At 47.6% G+C, this 13,431-nt stretch overlaps 1 protein-coding gene across 9 annotated transcripts in view; it reads left to right on the top strand.

The window, feature by feature from the left end:
- Positions 1-12,845, top strand: part of MYCBP2 (MYC binding protein 2) — a 132,435-nt gene extending 119,590 nt beyond the window's left edge. For 5 of the 9 annotated variants that reach the window (XM_063304505.1, XM_063304506.1, XM_063304507.1 and 2 more), the window contains 13 exons: positions 77-360; positions 539-635; positions 789-908; positions 1,783-1,884; positions 2,621-2,749; positions 3,939-4,071; positions 4,523-4,626; positions 5,837-6,028; positions 8,239-8,346; positions 9,469-9,678; positions 10,516-10,623; positions 10,731-10,896; positions 12,363-12,842. In XM_063304505.1, the coding sequence (XP_063160575.1) occupies positions 77-360; positions 539-635; positions 789-908; positions 1,783-1,884; positions 2,621-2,749; positions 3,939-4,071; positions 4,523-4,626; positions 5,837-6,028; positions 8,239-8,346; positions 9,469-9,678; positions 10,516-10,623; positions 10,731-10,896; positions 12,363-12,478 (1,869 nt within the window). In that variant the 3' untranslated portion in view covers positions 12,479-12,842. Of the gene's footprint in view, positions 1-76; positions 361-538; positions 636-788; positions 909-1,782; positions 1,885-2,620; positions 2,750-3,938; positions 4,072-4,522; positions 4,627-5,836; positions 6,029-8,238; positions 8,347-9,468; positions 9,679-10,515; positions 10,624-10,730; positions 10,897-12,362 lie in introns of all 9 variants that reach the window. The other 4 variants (XM_063304514.1, XM_063304512.1, XM_063304513.1 and 1 more) reach the window with 2 other exon arrangements.
- Positions 12,846-13,431: the final 586 nt, after the last annotated feature.

The raw sequence follows: 13,431 nt of genomic DNA on the forward strand, positions 1-13,431 counted from the left end.
TTCCAAGAGGAGGCCCTTTTCCAGTTGCAGGGCGATTCGCGCCACGGCCAGCTGACCTCTGTGGGTGCTCTTTCAGGTCACCTCCTTGCTGAGACGGGTCCTGCCAGAAGTCACCCCCAGCCGCTTGGCCAGCGTCATAGGGGTCAAAGCCCTGCCCCCAGCAGACATCAGCGACATCATCCATTCCACGGAGAAGGGAGACTGGAACAAGCTAGGCATCTTGGACATGTTTCTGGGCTGTATTGCCAAAGCCCTCACCGTTCAACTCAAGGCCAAAGGCACCACCATAACTGGCACGGCTGGCACGGCAGCTGGGAAAGGCGTTACCACCGTTACTCTGCCAATGATTTTCAATTCCAGGTTAGCAGCAGTTACGCCACTGTTTTGACTCAATTTCCAACAGTCCACAGGGCATTTTCGTAAGATTCTTACTGACTTCCCTTTTGAGATGGCGTTCACAGCTGTGTTCCTGAAACTTGCTTCAAAAGTGCTGTCAATTCTGCCTTTTAAATCTTTTTTTTTTCCTTTCTTTTTCTAGTTACCTTAGACGAGGTGAAAGCCATTGGTGGATGAAGGGCTCAACCCCAACCCAGATCTCAGAAATCATTATTAAGCTCATAAAAGACATGGCAGCTGTAAGCTTTCCTTATCTTAGTACACCTGTTCTGCTCCGTTACACATGAATAGCAGCTTTGCTCAACTTCCTTTTTAAAATAGACTTTAGTTTTTTTCATCTTTTCATGAAACATTATATTTATACTCATGGGCTGAACTGCTTCCTTGTGTAGGGTCACTTGTCTGAAGCTTGGTCCCGTGTGACGAAAAATGCCATTGCTGAAACAATCATTGCTTTGACCAAAATGGAAGAAGAATTCAGATCCCCCGTGCGCTGCATCGCAACAACTCGTGTAAGAAAGTTGGCTTACCTGTTGTTTCTGGAGGTGTCTGTCTATTTTGGTAATTTACTAATAATTACTTACACCTGTGCCAGCCACACAGGATGTGAAAGAGTAATTTTTCTCCCACATACTACTTTGACAGTTCTACAAGAGGCAACTTAGTTGAGTAAACCTGGTGAACTGACATTTGAACGTTGAAATGTTTCTGATGCAGGAGACATCAAAGCCTCTTTAAAACCATGGTACATTTCTTGAGAGTGATGGTGTGAGGTACATGATACGCAAGTTGTTTGCAGTGTATCTTTTCACATAGTATTGCACGGCTATTTTTTCTATCTGAAGTAGCTGCTTGGCCACAGTCAGCCTCTGTGGAGTCCAGCTAGGGGGCAGCACCCCCCCCCCACCCCTTCCCTTGGCTGCTCTCAGAAAGCAAAGCACAATCAGCCCGGTGAGCACTTGGATGGCAGGGTGAAGGGTCTATCGGGAAGGCCATGGAACCCACTTCCACGTTTTGCCAAGAAAATGTCACAGAGGGATCCTTGAGTCCCCAGGTGTCCATTCCAGCTTGAAGGAGACGTAACCTTTCACTTGACTATTAAGTGATTTTAAGCTTGTTGTTTCTCGAGAGAACTGGTGTTCCGAGGCTAGAAGTCTCTAAATCACCAAGATCTACGCAGATTAGAAGAGCACCTAAGCCCCAGTAAATAGATAAATAAGCAATCACTCAAACTACTGGTAAAGCCTTTATGTTTGTTTGTTTGTTTATTTATTTATTTATTTGATTTCTATAGCCGCCCATCTCAACAAGTGACTCTGGGCGGCTTACAATAAAACCATAAAACAATTATAATGTTGCTGAATGGGCCTGTCTTTCTTCCCGCAGTTGTGGCTGGCTCTGGCCTCCCTGTGCGTCCTTGATCAGGATCACGTTGACCGACTCTCTTCTGGAAGATGGATGGGAAAAGACGGACAGCAAAAACAGATGGTGAGAAATGGGTACAAAGAAAGCTGCTGCTGCTGCTGCTCCCAGTGTATCTTTCAGAGTTACACACTGTCTCCACATCTTCTGAGATACTGGATATTTCCCAGACTAAAGGGAATGTGATATTCTTTGCTCAGTGCTACATTTCAGAGTACAAAGAGATCTTGCTTTTGTTTGAAAAGAAAAGGGACACTTAACATTAGCCAGAGCCAGCTGACTGTGGCTGATCTCCCCAAGCTGAGTAAAACTGGATCTGGTCAGGACATAGGTGGGACACCAGGAAGCGGCCCCAGGGGTGAGGAGGCTGAGAAAGAATTGGGAGGAACTACAATCCACAGATGGGAGATGGGTTAGTTTGTAGCTTATTTCGTAAGCCACAGAAAGCCCGGAAAGAAGAAATTTAAAATGCTCAAAGAGGCTCCACCTTAATGAATTCTTTGTTTCTTAATTATTTATCACCAGTAAAAGAGGGCTGGAGATTCCTACCACAGCTTCCAAAACTCTGACCTTCCCCCTAATTCTTGCGTTAAAATTCCTTCCTGAAGCATGTGCTCCTTGATCCTGTCCTGCAAGACAGGGCATAACACCAAGGCTGGAGTCCAGACTGGGAAATTGGGGGGGTGGGATCCCAAAGGTAGGCAGCAGCACACTGCTTACTGTGCTTAAAGAACAGGCCACCAGGAGAAAAGCTCAAAGAAGACTTTACTAACCTTAGACTGACCTTTTTAAAATCTTTCAGCCGATGTGTGATAACCACGATGATGGGGAAACTGCAGCCATTATCTTGTGCAATGTGTGCGGGAATCTCTGCACGGACTGTGATCGATTCCTTCATCTTCATCGACGAACAAAGTCACACCAGCGACAGGTGACGTATGAGTCGTGTTTTCCAACTCTCAGGAAAATATATTTAAAATTCTTCTTTTTTTTTTAAGATGGCACCCAAGTTAGTAATTAGTTACCTCCTAGCCACAAGAGAAAGGTTAGGGTAGGTTGATAGGCAGGGATTTGCTTTTGTCAATCTGGGGTTATACTGTATATCATCACTGAGTATATCTGTATGATACTGTATATCATTTCCCAGATGTGCTGGGAAAGCCTGAACCAGCATCAGGGTTTGGATGGGGAACAGAAGCTGAGACTACACCCTACCAAAATGGAATCACCTGTCATCACCAAATAGCAGGGGAACTCAGCAACATTGATCCTAGTAATTACTCTGGGGGATGGGGTTACAGTCCCCCAAAGGAGTAGTAGGTTCAGGACTTGGGAATTCTCCTGGACCACTGGGTCCTATTCAGCCAGCAGAATGTGGCCAGGTGGGCCTTGGCCCAGTTTCAGTTGATGCGCCAGGTGCGGTCCTACCTTGACTACGGTACCCTCATGATAGTGACTCATGCCCTGATCACTACTTGGTTGAATTACTGCAACACACTGTTTGAGGTTGCCTTTGAAGACAACTCAGAAGTTGCAAGTGGCCCAGAATGGGGTGGCTGGACTGCTGCTGGTGGGACAACCCCACCAGTGAAGAATCATACCTGTTCTTAGGTTGCTGCGGTGTCTCCCAGTCTAATTGCTGGCTGTCACCTTCAAAGCCCTTTATGGCCCAGGGCCCAGTTCCCTCAGGCAGTGACTGGCTGTCCATTCCTACTGTCCAGAAAGGGCCTGCTGGGAACCACCACCACATGAGAAGTACACGGACCCCCTACATTACACACACTTTGCCCAGATGTATGCTTGGCCCCATACTTCCTTGCATTTTGCAGGGCAGTTCAAGCCATAGAATTTCAAGATGCATTGGCTTGAATTGATTATAGCAGGCCTTTGTCTTGGGTATATACAGTATTGCTTTTATTTTGGTGAGTATGGTCGTATTCTCTTTGGTTTTTGCCAACCTGAGTCATAACTGAGTGGGGCAACTCAGAAACATTGTAACTAAAGAAGACAAATAAGAGAGGGAAATATATAAACATACGGAAGTCCATATTAAATGTGTATTTTTATAATGTAGGCTCCCTGGTTAGATATCTTAATACATGTTTGACAAAACTTAACAGGTGTTCAAAGAGGAAGAAGAAGCCATCAAAGTAGATCTTCATGAAGGCTGTGGTAGAACTAAGCTCTTCTGGCTGATGGCACTGGCTGATTCTAAAACCATGAAGGCCATGGTGGAATTCAGAGAACATACAGGTAAGATTTATTTTTAATTAAAGTTTCATTTTTATCACTTGAATGGTGGTAATGTAAAATACATTTGAGCATCCTGAGTGTGTGTCGTGCAGTGCTTATTTATTTACTTGTATTTATGTACAAGTATTTTTATAGTACCCAGCTCAGTGAGACATCTGGTGATTTACATCTCTTAGTTCTGGAGATGCAAGAACAGTATGTTGCTTGCAAAACAGTCTCTAGATTAGAGCGAAATCCAAGCAGATATTTATCCACTACATTCTTCCATTTTTCAGGGCCTGTCTTGTCTTGGTACTGCAGAGACATGGCTGCTGGTTAGACCCTTTTCTGCTGGTAGAAGGATTAATATTTGCCTGATTGATAATACGGAAGTTTTCCTTTCCTTTCCTTTCCTTTCCTTTCCTTTCCTTTCCTTTCCTTTCCTTTCCTTTCCTTTCCGGTTTTGATCTAGGCAAGCCCACCACAAGCAGCTGTGAAGTATGTCGTTTCTGTGGCTGCCGGAATGGAACAGAATTATCGGCCGTCGGCAGCGTCTGTTCGGATGCTGATTGCCAGGTCTGTATGCCCAAACTCTGAGCAAGGAGGACTCATTCTGAGAATCTCAGAGACAAGCTTTTTGTAATTCGGAAGCAATCCCGTGGCCCCTCTAGGGGGATAGCTCAGCTGGACGAGATCTGGGTGAAGCTACAAGCAAGCACCCAGCAAGGGGATGGGCAGAGCAGAGCCAGGGTGGAACAGCCGCCCTCTGAGGGTTCCACAGACGGTTGATCTTTTCTGGGGAAACCCTGCCGGTGAAGGAGCAGCCCAAACCAGACAGGAGAAGCCCTCAGCCCTCTCACTGCTCCCCTGCCAGTCCACCCACCCATTCAAATGCCAGTCCAAGGAAAAGAAAAGTTTTCTGACACACATTTAGATATACAGTGCAGGGCTCCTCTGCCTTTCTTTTATTTGACAATGAAAGCTGTCCCAGAAATGTTTTTAAAAGGTCCAAAATTATTTACAAGTAGATATAAAGATGAGGGAGTCTTGTGTTCTGCAGTAGACAGTAAAGTAGCAGCAGTTCAGAATTGGATGTCCTTTCATGGAGGAAAGGTAGTTCTGGATGAGGAAGATCCTGTTTTTTCTATCCAACTTCTCTTTCCAGAGTCTTCCTCATTTGCCAAAATCTGGGGCCCCCAAAGCATTTGCTTACCATTGTCCTGCGTATTTGCAGATTTTTTCTTCCTTTTCACTTCAGTTTGCTACAAAAAGAAACTCTTTAGGCATTGGGAGGTGAGAGAAACGTTTGCTGTAGTGAACTCTCCATGTGATGGACATCAGCTCAAGAAATGTTGGGTACAATGGACAAAGGTTTTGTTCAGGGTCTCCCTTGTCTGCTACGAGTAGAGATTTTATTGCATTATTATGTGTAATTATGCAAGTGATATAAATTTAGATTTTGCAGACTCTCCCCTCTCCCCGAATGGTCCATCCAACCGAGGCTTCATTGTACGTAGGAGAGGATCCTCCTGCTGCTGCCTGCTTTCTCTTCTTGTACTGACATCCGAGAAAGCTGCCCGACATGGACTCCCTTTCCCCCTCTTGTTACCGTTCGAAAGTGCCTGTTTCTTACTAAGGGAAGAGGGCACGGCTTCCGTCATGAAGCCGTTCAGTAGCCACCAGACAACTCTGCCATTCCTGCCAGTTAAATCCATTGCAGGATTTCTATACATTTTTTGCTCCCCTGCCCAGAATATTTATATAGCCTGCGCTGGTCTTTCCCTAGGAATATGCTAAGCTCGCATGCAGCAAAACCCATCCTTGTGGCCACCCTTGTGGCGGAGTCAGGAACGAGGAGCTGTGCTTGCCCTGCCTGCATGGCTGTGACAAGAGCACCACCACCACCTTGAAGCAAGATGCCGATGACATGTGCATGATATGCTTCACAGAGGCCCTGTCAGCAGCACCCGCTATTCAGGTGGGTACTTGATGCACAGCAGTGGTAAGGTGCTACTGTCAAGCGGCCTAGCACGATCCCTGGGTCCCAGCAAATCTGTGTAAAAGGGTTCAGCTTTCTTGTTTTTTAGGCCTCTTCTTCTGGTAGTATTAATGTTCATATGCTTCTATGTATCCAGAACTATTTGCTGTTGTAATCTTGTTTAACTGGACTCTCACATTTGTTGTTCATTTTTGAAACGAATGTTTTGTTTGGCATCAAGAATAAGTATTCAAAGCATTTGAAGTAATGCCAAGAGACTTGAAAAACAGAACTGACCTGTGGATGCCATGAGTTTGCAACATCACCTTGTTTAACAAGATCTGACTTTGCCAAACTCCATGTAAATGTGAGTGCAGATTACTGGCAGGGAAGGTGGACCAATGGAGTCAGTAGCTTTGCAGACTGACCAGCTAATCTGTATGCTACTAAAACTCTCTGTCTGTTTGTCTGTCACCTTCAGTTAGCCGAAACAGCACATCATAGCACAATAATTTTTGAATGACGGTGCGCCAAATCAGCTAAAAGAATGCATACAAAATCCAGGATACGTTACTCCTGTGAAATTGAAATTTCAAGGATCTTCACACCCTTTGAATCGGCAAAGTTTTGGCTGCTGCTGCGCCACCACTCTGCCGTGGTCACCTGATCAGATTTCCGATGCTCCCTGCCAGCTTCCCACAAGCAAAATCAATGGGGAAGCTGGCAGGCAGTCAGAAAACGCTCCCGCTCGCACTGCTTTTCTATCTCTGAAATTGTGGTCCATGGGTCATGGGTTGTCTGGTGGGAATCTGAACAGATCAGTTCATAGAGTTTGGCACTGCACAGAACCAAAATCATCCTGGTGGCCGAGCAGATCGCACGCTGGAATAGCAATTTGGGGGCCCCGTGGCTTCATGGCAGATTCACAGCAGGGCTCTGCAGTAGGTGCCAGGGTCTCCAGGCCTGGCTGGGCTTGATGCTCCCTTCCCAGGCCCCTTATGGAGAACCAGAAGCAGCACCCCACCTCCCTCCAGGGCCATCCAGGATTGGAAAGTTATGACAGGAGAAGGAATTGAGAGCCACATAACAATAGTTTTGGACGAAGTGTGCCAAATCGCTGCTCAGCCATCAGCTAGGAAGTTGCCCAGCAAGAGAATGGATAAGGGGAAAAAGGAAGTAAGACAAACCACTGCTAAGCCAGCTTACGTCTGTGAGAAGAAACCCATCCAGGACCACAGGTTACAGCTAACCTCTGCCCAGCAGCAACCATGCAAACAGATTTCCTTACAGTATTTATGGAAAGGAGGGTACAGCTTTCCTCCAATCCTCCCCCCAGCCCCACTCTGGAAGGCATCCCATCCTCTGGATCACTTCAAGGGTGGCAAGAGGGTCCCAGTGAAGCTGCTGCCAGCCACAGACATGGCACAGCAGCTCAGGAAGAAAAGCAGGGTTCCCTTGAATCAAAGGGGACACACACATACCATCATTAAAGAACCAGTGCCAATCAGCTTCCATGCCTGGTTTAATAGGCTCGATTGCTCTCTCCCCAGTAACATGTAAATCTGGTCTCGTGAATCTTTTTCACCATACTTGAGCATTCAACTTGAATAAATTTAATCCCAAATTAGCTGTAAAAGAATGTGAAAATAAAGCTTGAAGTGGGATTAGCAAACTGCCTCTTTCATTGGAAAGTGAGCCTGTGGGGACTGCCACCTATATCTCTTCAGAGAGAGATCCTAGCCAAAATGTGATTTGACTGGATTAAAGCAAAAAACATATGGCTAGCATCAGTCTTGGCTGAATGTAATATTTGTAGTGACCTTCTGAGGGTGTATGCCAGAATACACAAGCACAGAGTTTTCCTTTCTTCCTAACCGATTCCACCCATGTGTATCAGCCACCGCTTTCCATATCACAGGACTGAGTCCACTGTGCTAAAATTGCCCAACATGCCAGTTCAGCATGGTTCCGGAGACTCAAATTATTGGGGTTGGAAATGACACTAAACCTGTTTACTGTGGGCTGTAAATTGGGGCTGATGTAATGAAATCAGACCACTTTGATTGTTCAACAAATCATGACTAAGAGACAACATAGCTTGTAAAAAAATTATGAACTTGCAGTTAGGGAAAGTTAAAGGAATGTTACACTTTAGTGTGTCTATCCAGGAGTATTACTGCAAATGTATTCATAGCTCTTCCTTTCTGCAGCTGGATTGTAGCCACATATTCCATTTGCAATGCTGTTGCCGGGTTCTAGAAAACAGGTGGCTGGGCCCCCGCATTACTTTTGGATTCATGTCCTGCCCCATTTGCAAGGTAAGTTACAGAGGCAAGAGCTATTTTAATGCATTTGATAATTTACATTGAAGGAGACACTTAAATCACCATCAACACTGAGATCGATAATCTTGATGAATTGGAATGCTGGGCTTTGCAACATAAAATTGCACATTTTCCATTGGTTTTCATAGTATGAATTACCTGCAAATTTTTACATTGTTTTTAACTTAAATTATCTTACTTTATTTTATTTACTTGTATGCTGTCCATTCCATATGGACATATAATGTCCCCACAAACTCCCAATACATATAAAAGGAAAAACATCAAGAAAAATAAAAAGCAAAAAGCCTGGGGTAAATAAATGATTTTAAATGGTGATTTGTTTATGGAAAGCAAAGGAAAAAGCTTAAGAAGCCAGAATACACTGTATAGGATTGCTGTGCTTGTCATCTAAGAACTGTAGAAGTAGAAGTTGCAGAGTGGTCACCGAACATCACATCTCTCATTTAGAGAGATGTGGAGAGAATTACTGAAATGACACAGTCCTAGAACACCAAGATGGGAGTATCCCTTGGAGTGAAATACTTGGTCAGCGATTTTCAGCTATTCAGTAAACACAAAGATAAATTTGTTATACTGAATACACAGATATTTTAAAAAGTAGTTTACTAAATTTTATTTGAATAACCTGTATTAGAGAAAATAAAGTAACTTTGTACTGCACATTCTTGCTGTGGATTGTATTGAGTACATATTAATGTACTATATTGAGTACAGATTAGTGATGCACCGAAGTCATCTGATAACCAAGAAAAATAAAGGGAAAACAGTTTGCCATTGGATAAAATAAAAACAGGTGGCACCCTATAAAGCCATGCCAAAATGCATCAGGATTTCAAAATGCATAGGAAATTGGAGGCAGATAGAGAGGCAGCATGTGTATATGCTGTATAGGGGGGCCCTGGCTGAACACTTACACTGAGTCATGCAGTGAAATGCTTTGGGCTGGGTTGTCTTTCCTCACCACAGAAGGGCCATTTACGTGAACAGACTAGTTTCCCCTCGTTCTATATATGCCAAGCAAAATATGATCTTTTTGCCCCGCGAACAGTGGTATGTGCCTTACTGCTTCTTTCCTTCTTTTTAACACAACAGAACAAAATAAACCATGCGGTATTAAAGGAATTGCTTGATCCAATCAAGGAACTGTATGAGGATGTCAAGAGAAAGGCCCTAATGCGGCTGGAGTATGAAGGGCTGCACAAGAGTGAAGCCATCACAACACCCGGGGCTCGGTTTTATAATGACCCTGCTGGCTTTGCCATGAACAGATACGCGTATTACGTTTGCTACAAATGCAGGAAGGTACGGCCCAGCTCAGGTGATGGACTTGGGGGTGGGGGTGTTTCAGCATGATGGATAAATAGGGACCTGCCATTCCCTAAACTGTTTGGGAGCCACCTATTTTCAGGTGCAGTTCTTACTTTCAAGAACTTCTTACTCCTTTCCTCCCTTTATTTTTTAAAATTTTCTTGCAAGCCTTCTCATCTTCTTACCAACTACCCTTTTTGCCCCTCTTCCGTTATTCAGTGGGCAGGTGTCTTTTTGGTTCCTAAGGCCTTTGCTCTTTCCACCCTTTTTCGCTAGATGCTCTCACCTCCCTTAACTAATCAGCAGCTTAGCCAGCGGTACTCAGGCCCAGGACTTCTGCCCACTTAACGTTCACCCAGTCACTTCCAGAAGCTTTGCTGCCAGAGAATCACGCACACTTGGAATAGACTTGGAACAAGGCCATCTTTCAAAGTGATACATCCTAATGCCTTTCCTATTATTTGATTTACATGATTAACATGTAATATGTATAACTTCCCATTACTACCAGTGTTGAAAGAATTCGTTTCAAAAAGCATGACGACTTACATCAGAGTATATGGCTCATTACTGGTCCAATTTCGTAACAGACGCCTCCAGTTTCAAAATGGATTTTTGAAACAAAAGCATTTTTGTATTGGATCCTAATGAAAGTTCTCCGCTTGCACTCCCCTTGCTCTGGTTCTCCCAAAGTGGAGGAACGCTGGAAGCATAAAACAATGCAATTAAGTCGCAGCAGGAAGCCGGTTGCATTTCACCGAGTCCCTGTAGCATTATTATTTCTGGGGGCTGGCGTGGTGCTCAGCACTTCTTCTCGGTTCCCTCCTCCAGGCTTACTTTGGTGGAGAAGCCCGTTGTGATGCTGAAGCTGGACAGGGAGACGACTACGATCCCCGGGAGCTCATCTGTGGCGCCTGCTCAGATGTGTCGAGAGCTCAGGTGCTGAAACATTTCTTTCCTGCTGTTTCAGGAACCTGTTAAGTAGAGCGAGTCCACGTTCACTCCCTTTAGCTTAAACCATGCTTGTTTTTCCTTTTTCCCCATAGATGTGTCCCAAACACGGTACAGATTTTCTAGAATACAAATGCCGCTACTGCTGTTCGGTGGCAGTTTTTTTTTGCTTCGGGACCACCCATTTTTGCAACGCTTGTCACGATGACTTCCAGAGAATGACAAGCATTCCGAAAGAGGAACTTCCACACTGTCCTGCAGGTAATCTTTTAGAGTACCATTAAATACATCCCTAGGTGGCTTGTGAACTGTCTTTTATCGCTATCAGTTACAATTTCCAGTGCAGGTCATGATAGGTCAATTACATTCAGCATGTTTGTGAAAGCTCATACATTGTGAGAAGAAAATATGTTAAGAGGGGATTATCAAACAAAATCAGTTGCAGTGGTCATGCTGTTCCATGGCATAAATGGACCATTACAAGAGTCTAGTCTGCGTGGTGTAACTACACCACACCTAACAACATAGAAAAAACTGTGATTAAATCTCAGGCAAAGATGCATATTAGGATGGACTCAGAAAATAACTCATAATGTTAGATTCACATGACTGAAGTGACGTAAAAGCAGTTCTAATAAATACGAATACATTACATAAATAAAAACATCCTTAGGTCAAGGGAACCCTTGTAAGTCATGTTTCTCTTCATTGTAAGAGATACTGCATTTTTTACTTCTGGCCTTGGAAATGCTGGAAATCAATGCAGATAACTGGCTGTATTCATGTGTTCATTCAATCTGTATCCTCCTCCAAGAACACTTCTCTCTAGTTTTTCCCTGCAGGGAGGGAGGCCAATGAGAGGAAATGCCCCAAATCTCATAGAGAGCTTTTGGGGGGAACCTGGGTCTCCCCGCTCCTGGTCCAGCACCTTCAGCACTACTCCATGCGGGCTCTTGGGCTGAGATGGAGGGACTGGCCCAAAGTCCCCTGGGAGTTTCTGTGGCTGGGGAGCAGGGGCCCTACTGCAGCACCCTAACCCCTTTCTTCATTCTGCCAGTCTGTCCCTGCATTCCAGCTTCTCTCTCTCTCTGTGACCAGAGACAGCTTAAAACCTCCCAAAGCATAGCATTAACTTTGGACTGAAAGAATGGCTCAGGCTGCAAGCAGGATTAAAACTAGGCCTTCTCCAGCAACGGCATTCTGATTCTGATACAACTCCTCTACCATTCCATGCCTGTTACCAATGTAGCAACCTTTTTAAAGCAGGACACACGGGCCTGTGCACCGCTGAATTCTGCAATTGTCTCCTGCCCCAGTGACAGCAGCCCACCATCCCAGGAGCCAAAGCAATGGGGATCCATCATAGCATTTCTTTATTAAAATGATGGTGATTCTGGGTCCCCAGCCAAACTGAGCTCAACGGTAGATTGGCAAAGGGTTAAGAATATAGAAGATAGAAAAGCTGCCTCAACAGCCAGCCCCTAATGACGGACCGGACAAAGGAAAAGCCCCAGCCAGAGCGGCCTTGGGGCTGGCGCCTTGATCCGGCCCTCTGCGTTCCCTCCCGCTTGACGCTAAGGCGACCCGTTCCCACTCCTTCCGCCAGACCCCCGGGGTCGCCTTGGGCCGAGCTGCGGCACCACGGGGCGCCCCGAATCCCCGCGCCCGGCTGGCACCTCCCGGGGGTGACCAGCGGGCTCCGCGCTGACGGCCGGCCTCTCTTCCAGGTCCGAAGGGCAAGCAGCTGGAAGGCACCGAGTGTCCCCTCCACGTCGCCCACCCGCCCACCGGCGAAGAGTTCGCGCTCGGCTGCGGCGTCTGCAGGAACGCGCACACCTTCTAGGCCGACCGGCCCGACCCGACGAAGGCCGCGCTCGGAAGGACCGCTTCGCCCCTCCGGAGAGGCCCGCGCGCGGGGGAGCGAGAGGCGGCCGGCTTCTCGGACGAATCCGGCCTCAGGCCTGTCAGGCGCCCGCACGCTCGCTCACGGACTTCCTTGCACGCCGGACAGCCCCCCGCCCCGGGCAGGGCAGGGCCGAGGCGAGCCCGCTGACTCGGAGGGCGGAGGCCAGAGGGGGCGGGCCGGGAGGGCCGCGGGGCGACCCGGCGCGTTGTACATATGCGGTGTCCGCGTTGTCCTGCCCGAGCCCGGGGTGGAAACGGCCGCTTCCTTCGGGCGACGCTTCGGCCTGAAGTACGATTCCGAGGGTGGCTCCCCTGCCCCCGCCGCCGCCGCCGAAGGGAATGTCGCCTCCCCCACCTCCACCTGCCTCTCGTTCTCTCAATAAAGTGGCGCCTTTTCCTACCTACGCGTCGGAGGATGGTCTTTGCAGGGGCGGGGGGTGCCGCGCATGCGCCGCTGCCATTTTGCCCGGGCGCGAAATAAACAAGGAGGCGAGCGAGGCCGGGACTCTCCGCGGCCACCGGGAGGGCCCGGGCCTCGTTGCGCCAGACGCGGCCCCCGATGGAGTGCAAGACTGGGAGCAGGGCGCAGACGCGCCGCCCGGGGTAGAGCCAAAGCCGGGCGGGGGGGTTGCCATGGCGACGCGGGAGGGCGGCGGCGCGCGCGAATCCTCGCCGCCCCGCAGGGCTGGTGCCGGCGCCGAGCCGGCGCCCCGCCGCGGAGACGATTCCCCGACGCCCGCCCCGCTCGCGGCACCCGGGAGAATGAAGCGGGCGGCAGGGCCGGCGGGCGGGGCCGAGGCCGGGGGCAAGCGGGCGCCGGGACCGGACTGGGCCGCGCTGCTGCTGGAGGTGCTGCTGCGTGTCTTCCAGCACCTGCCGCTGCTGGACCGC

The sequence above is a fragment of the Candoia aspera genome, chromosome 5, assembly GCF_035149785.1.
Source record: "Candoia aspera isolate rCanAsp1 chromosome 5, rCanAsp1.hap2, whole genome shotgun sequence".
Lineage (NCBI taxonomy): Eukaryota > Metazoa > Chordata > Lepidosauria > Squamata > Boidae > Candoia > Candoia aspera.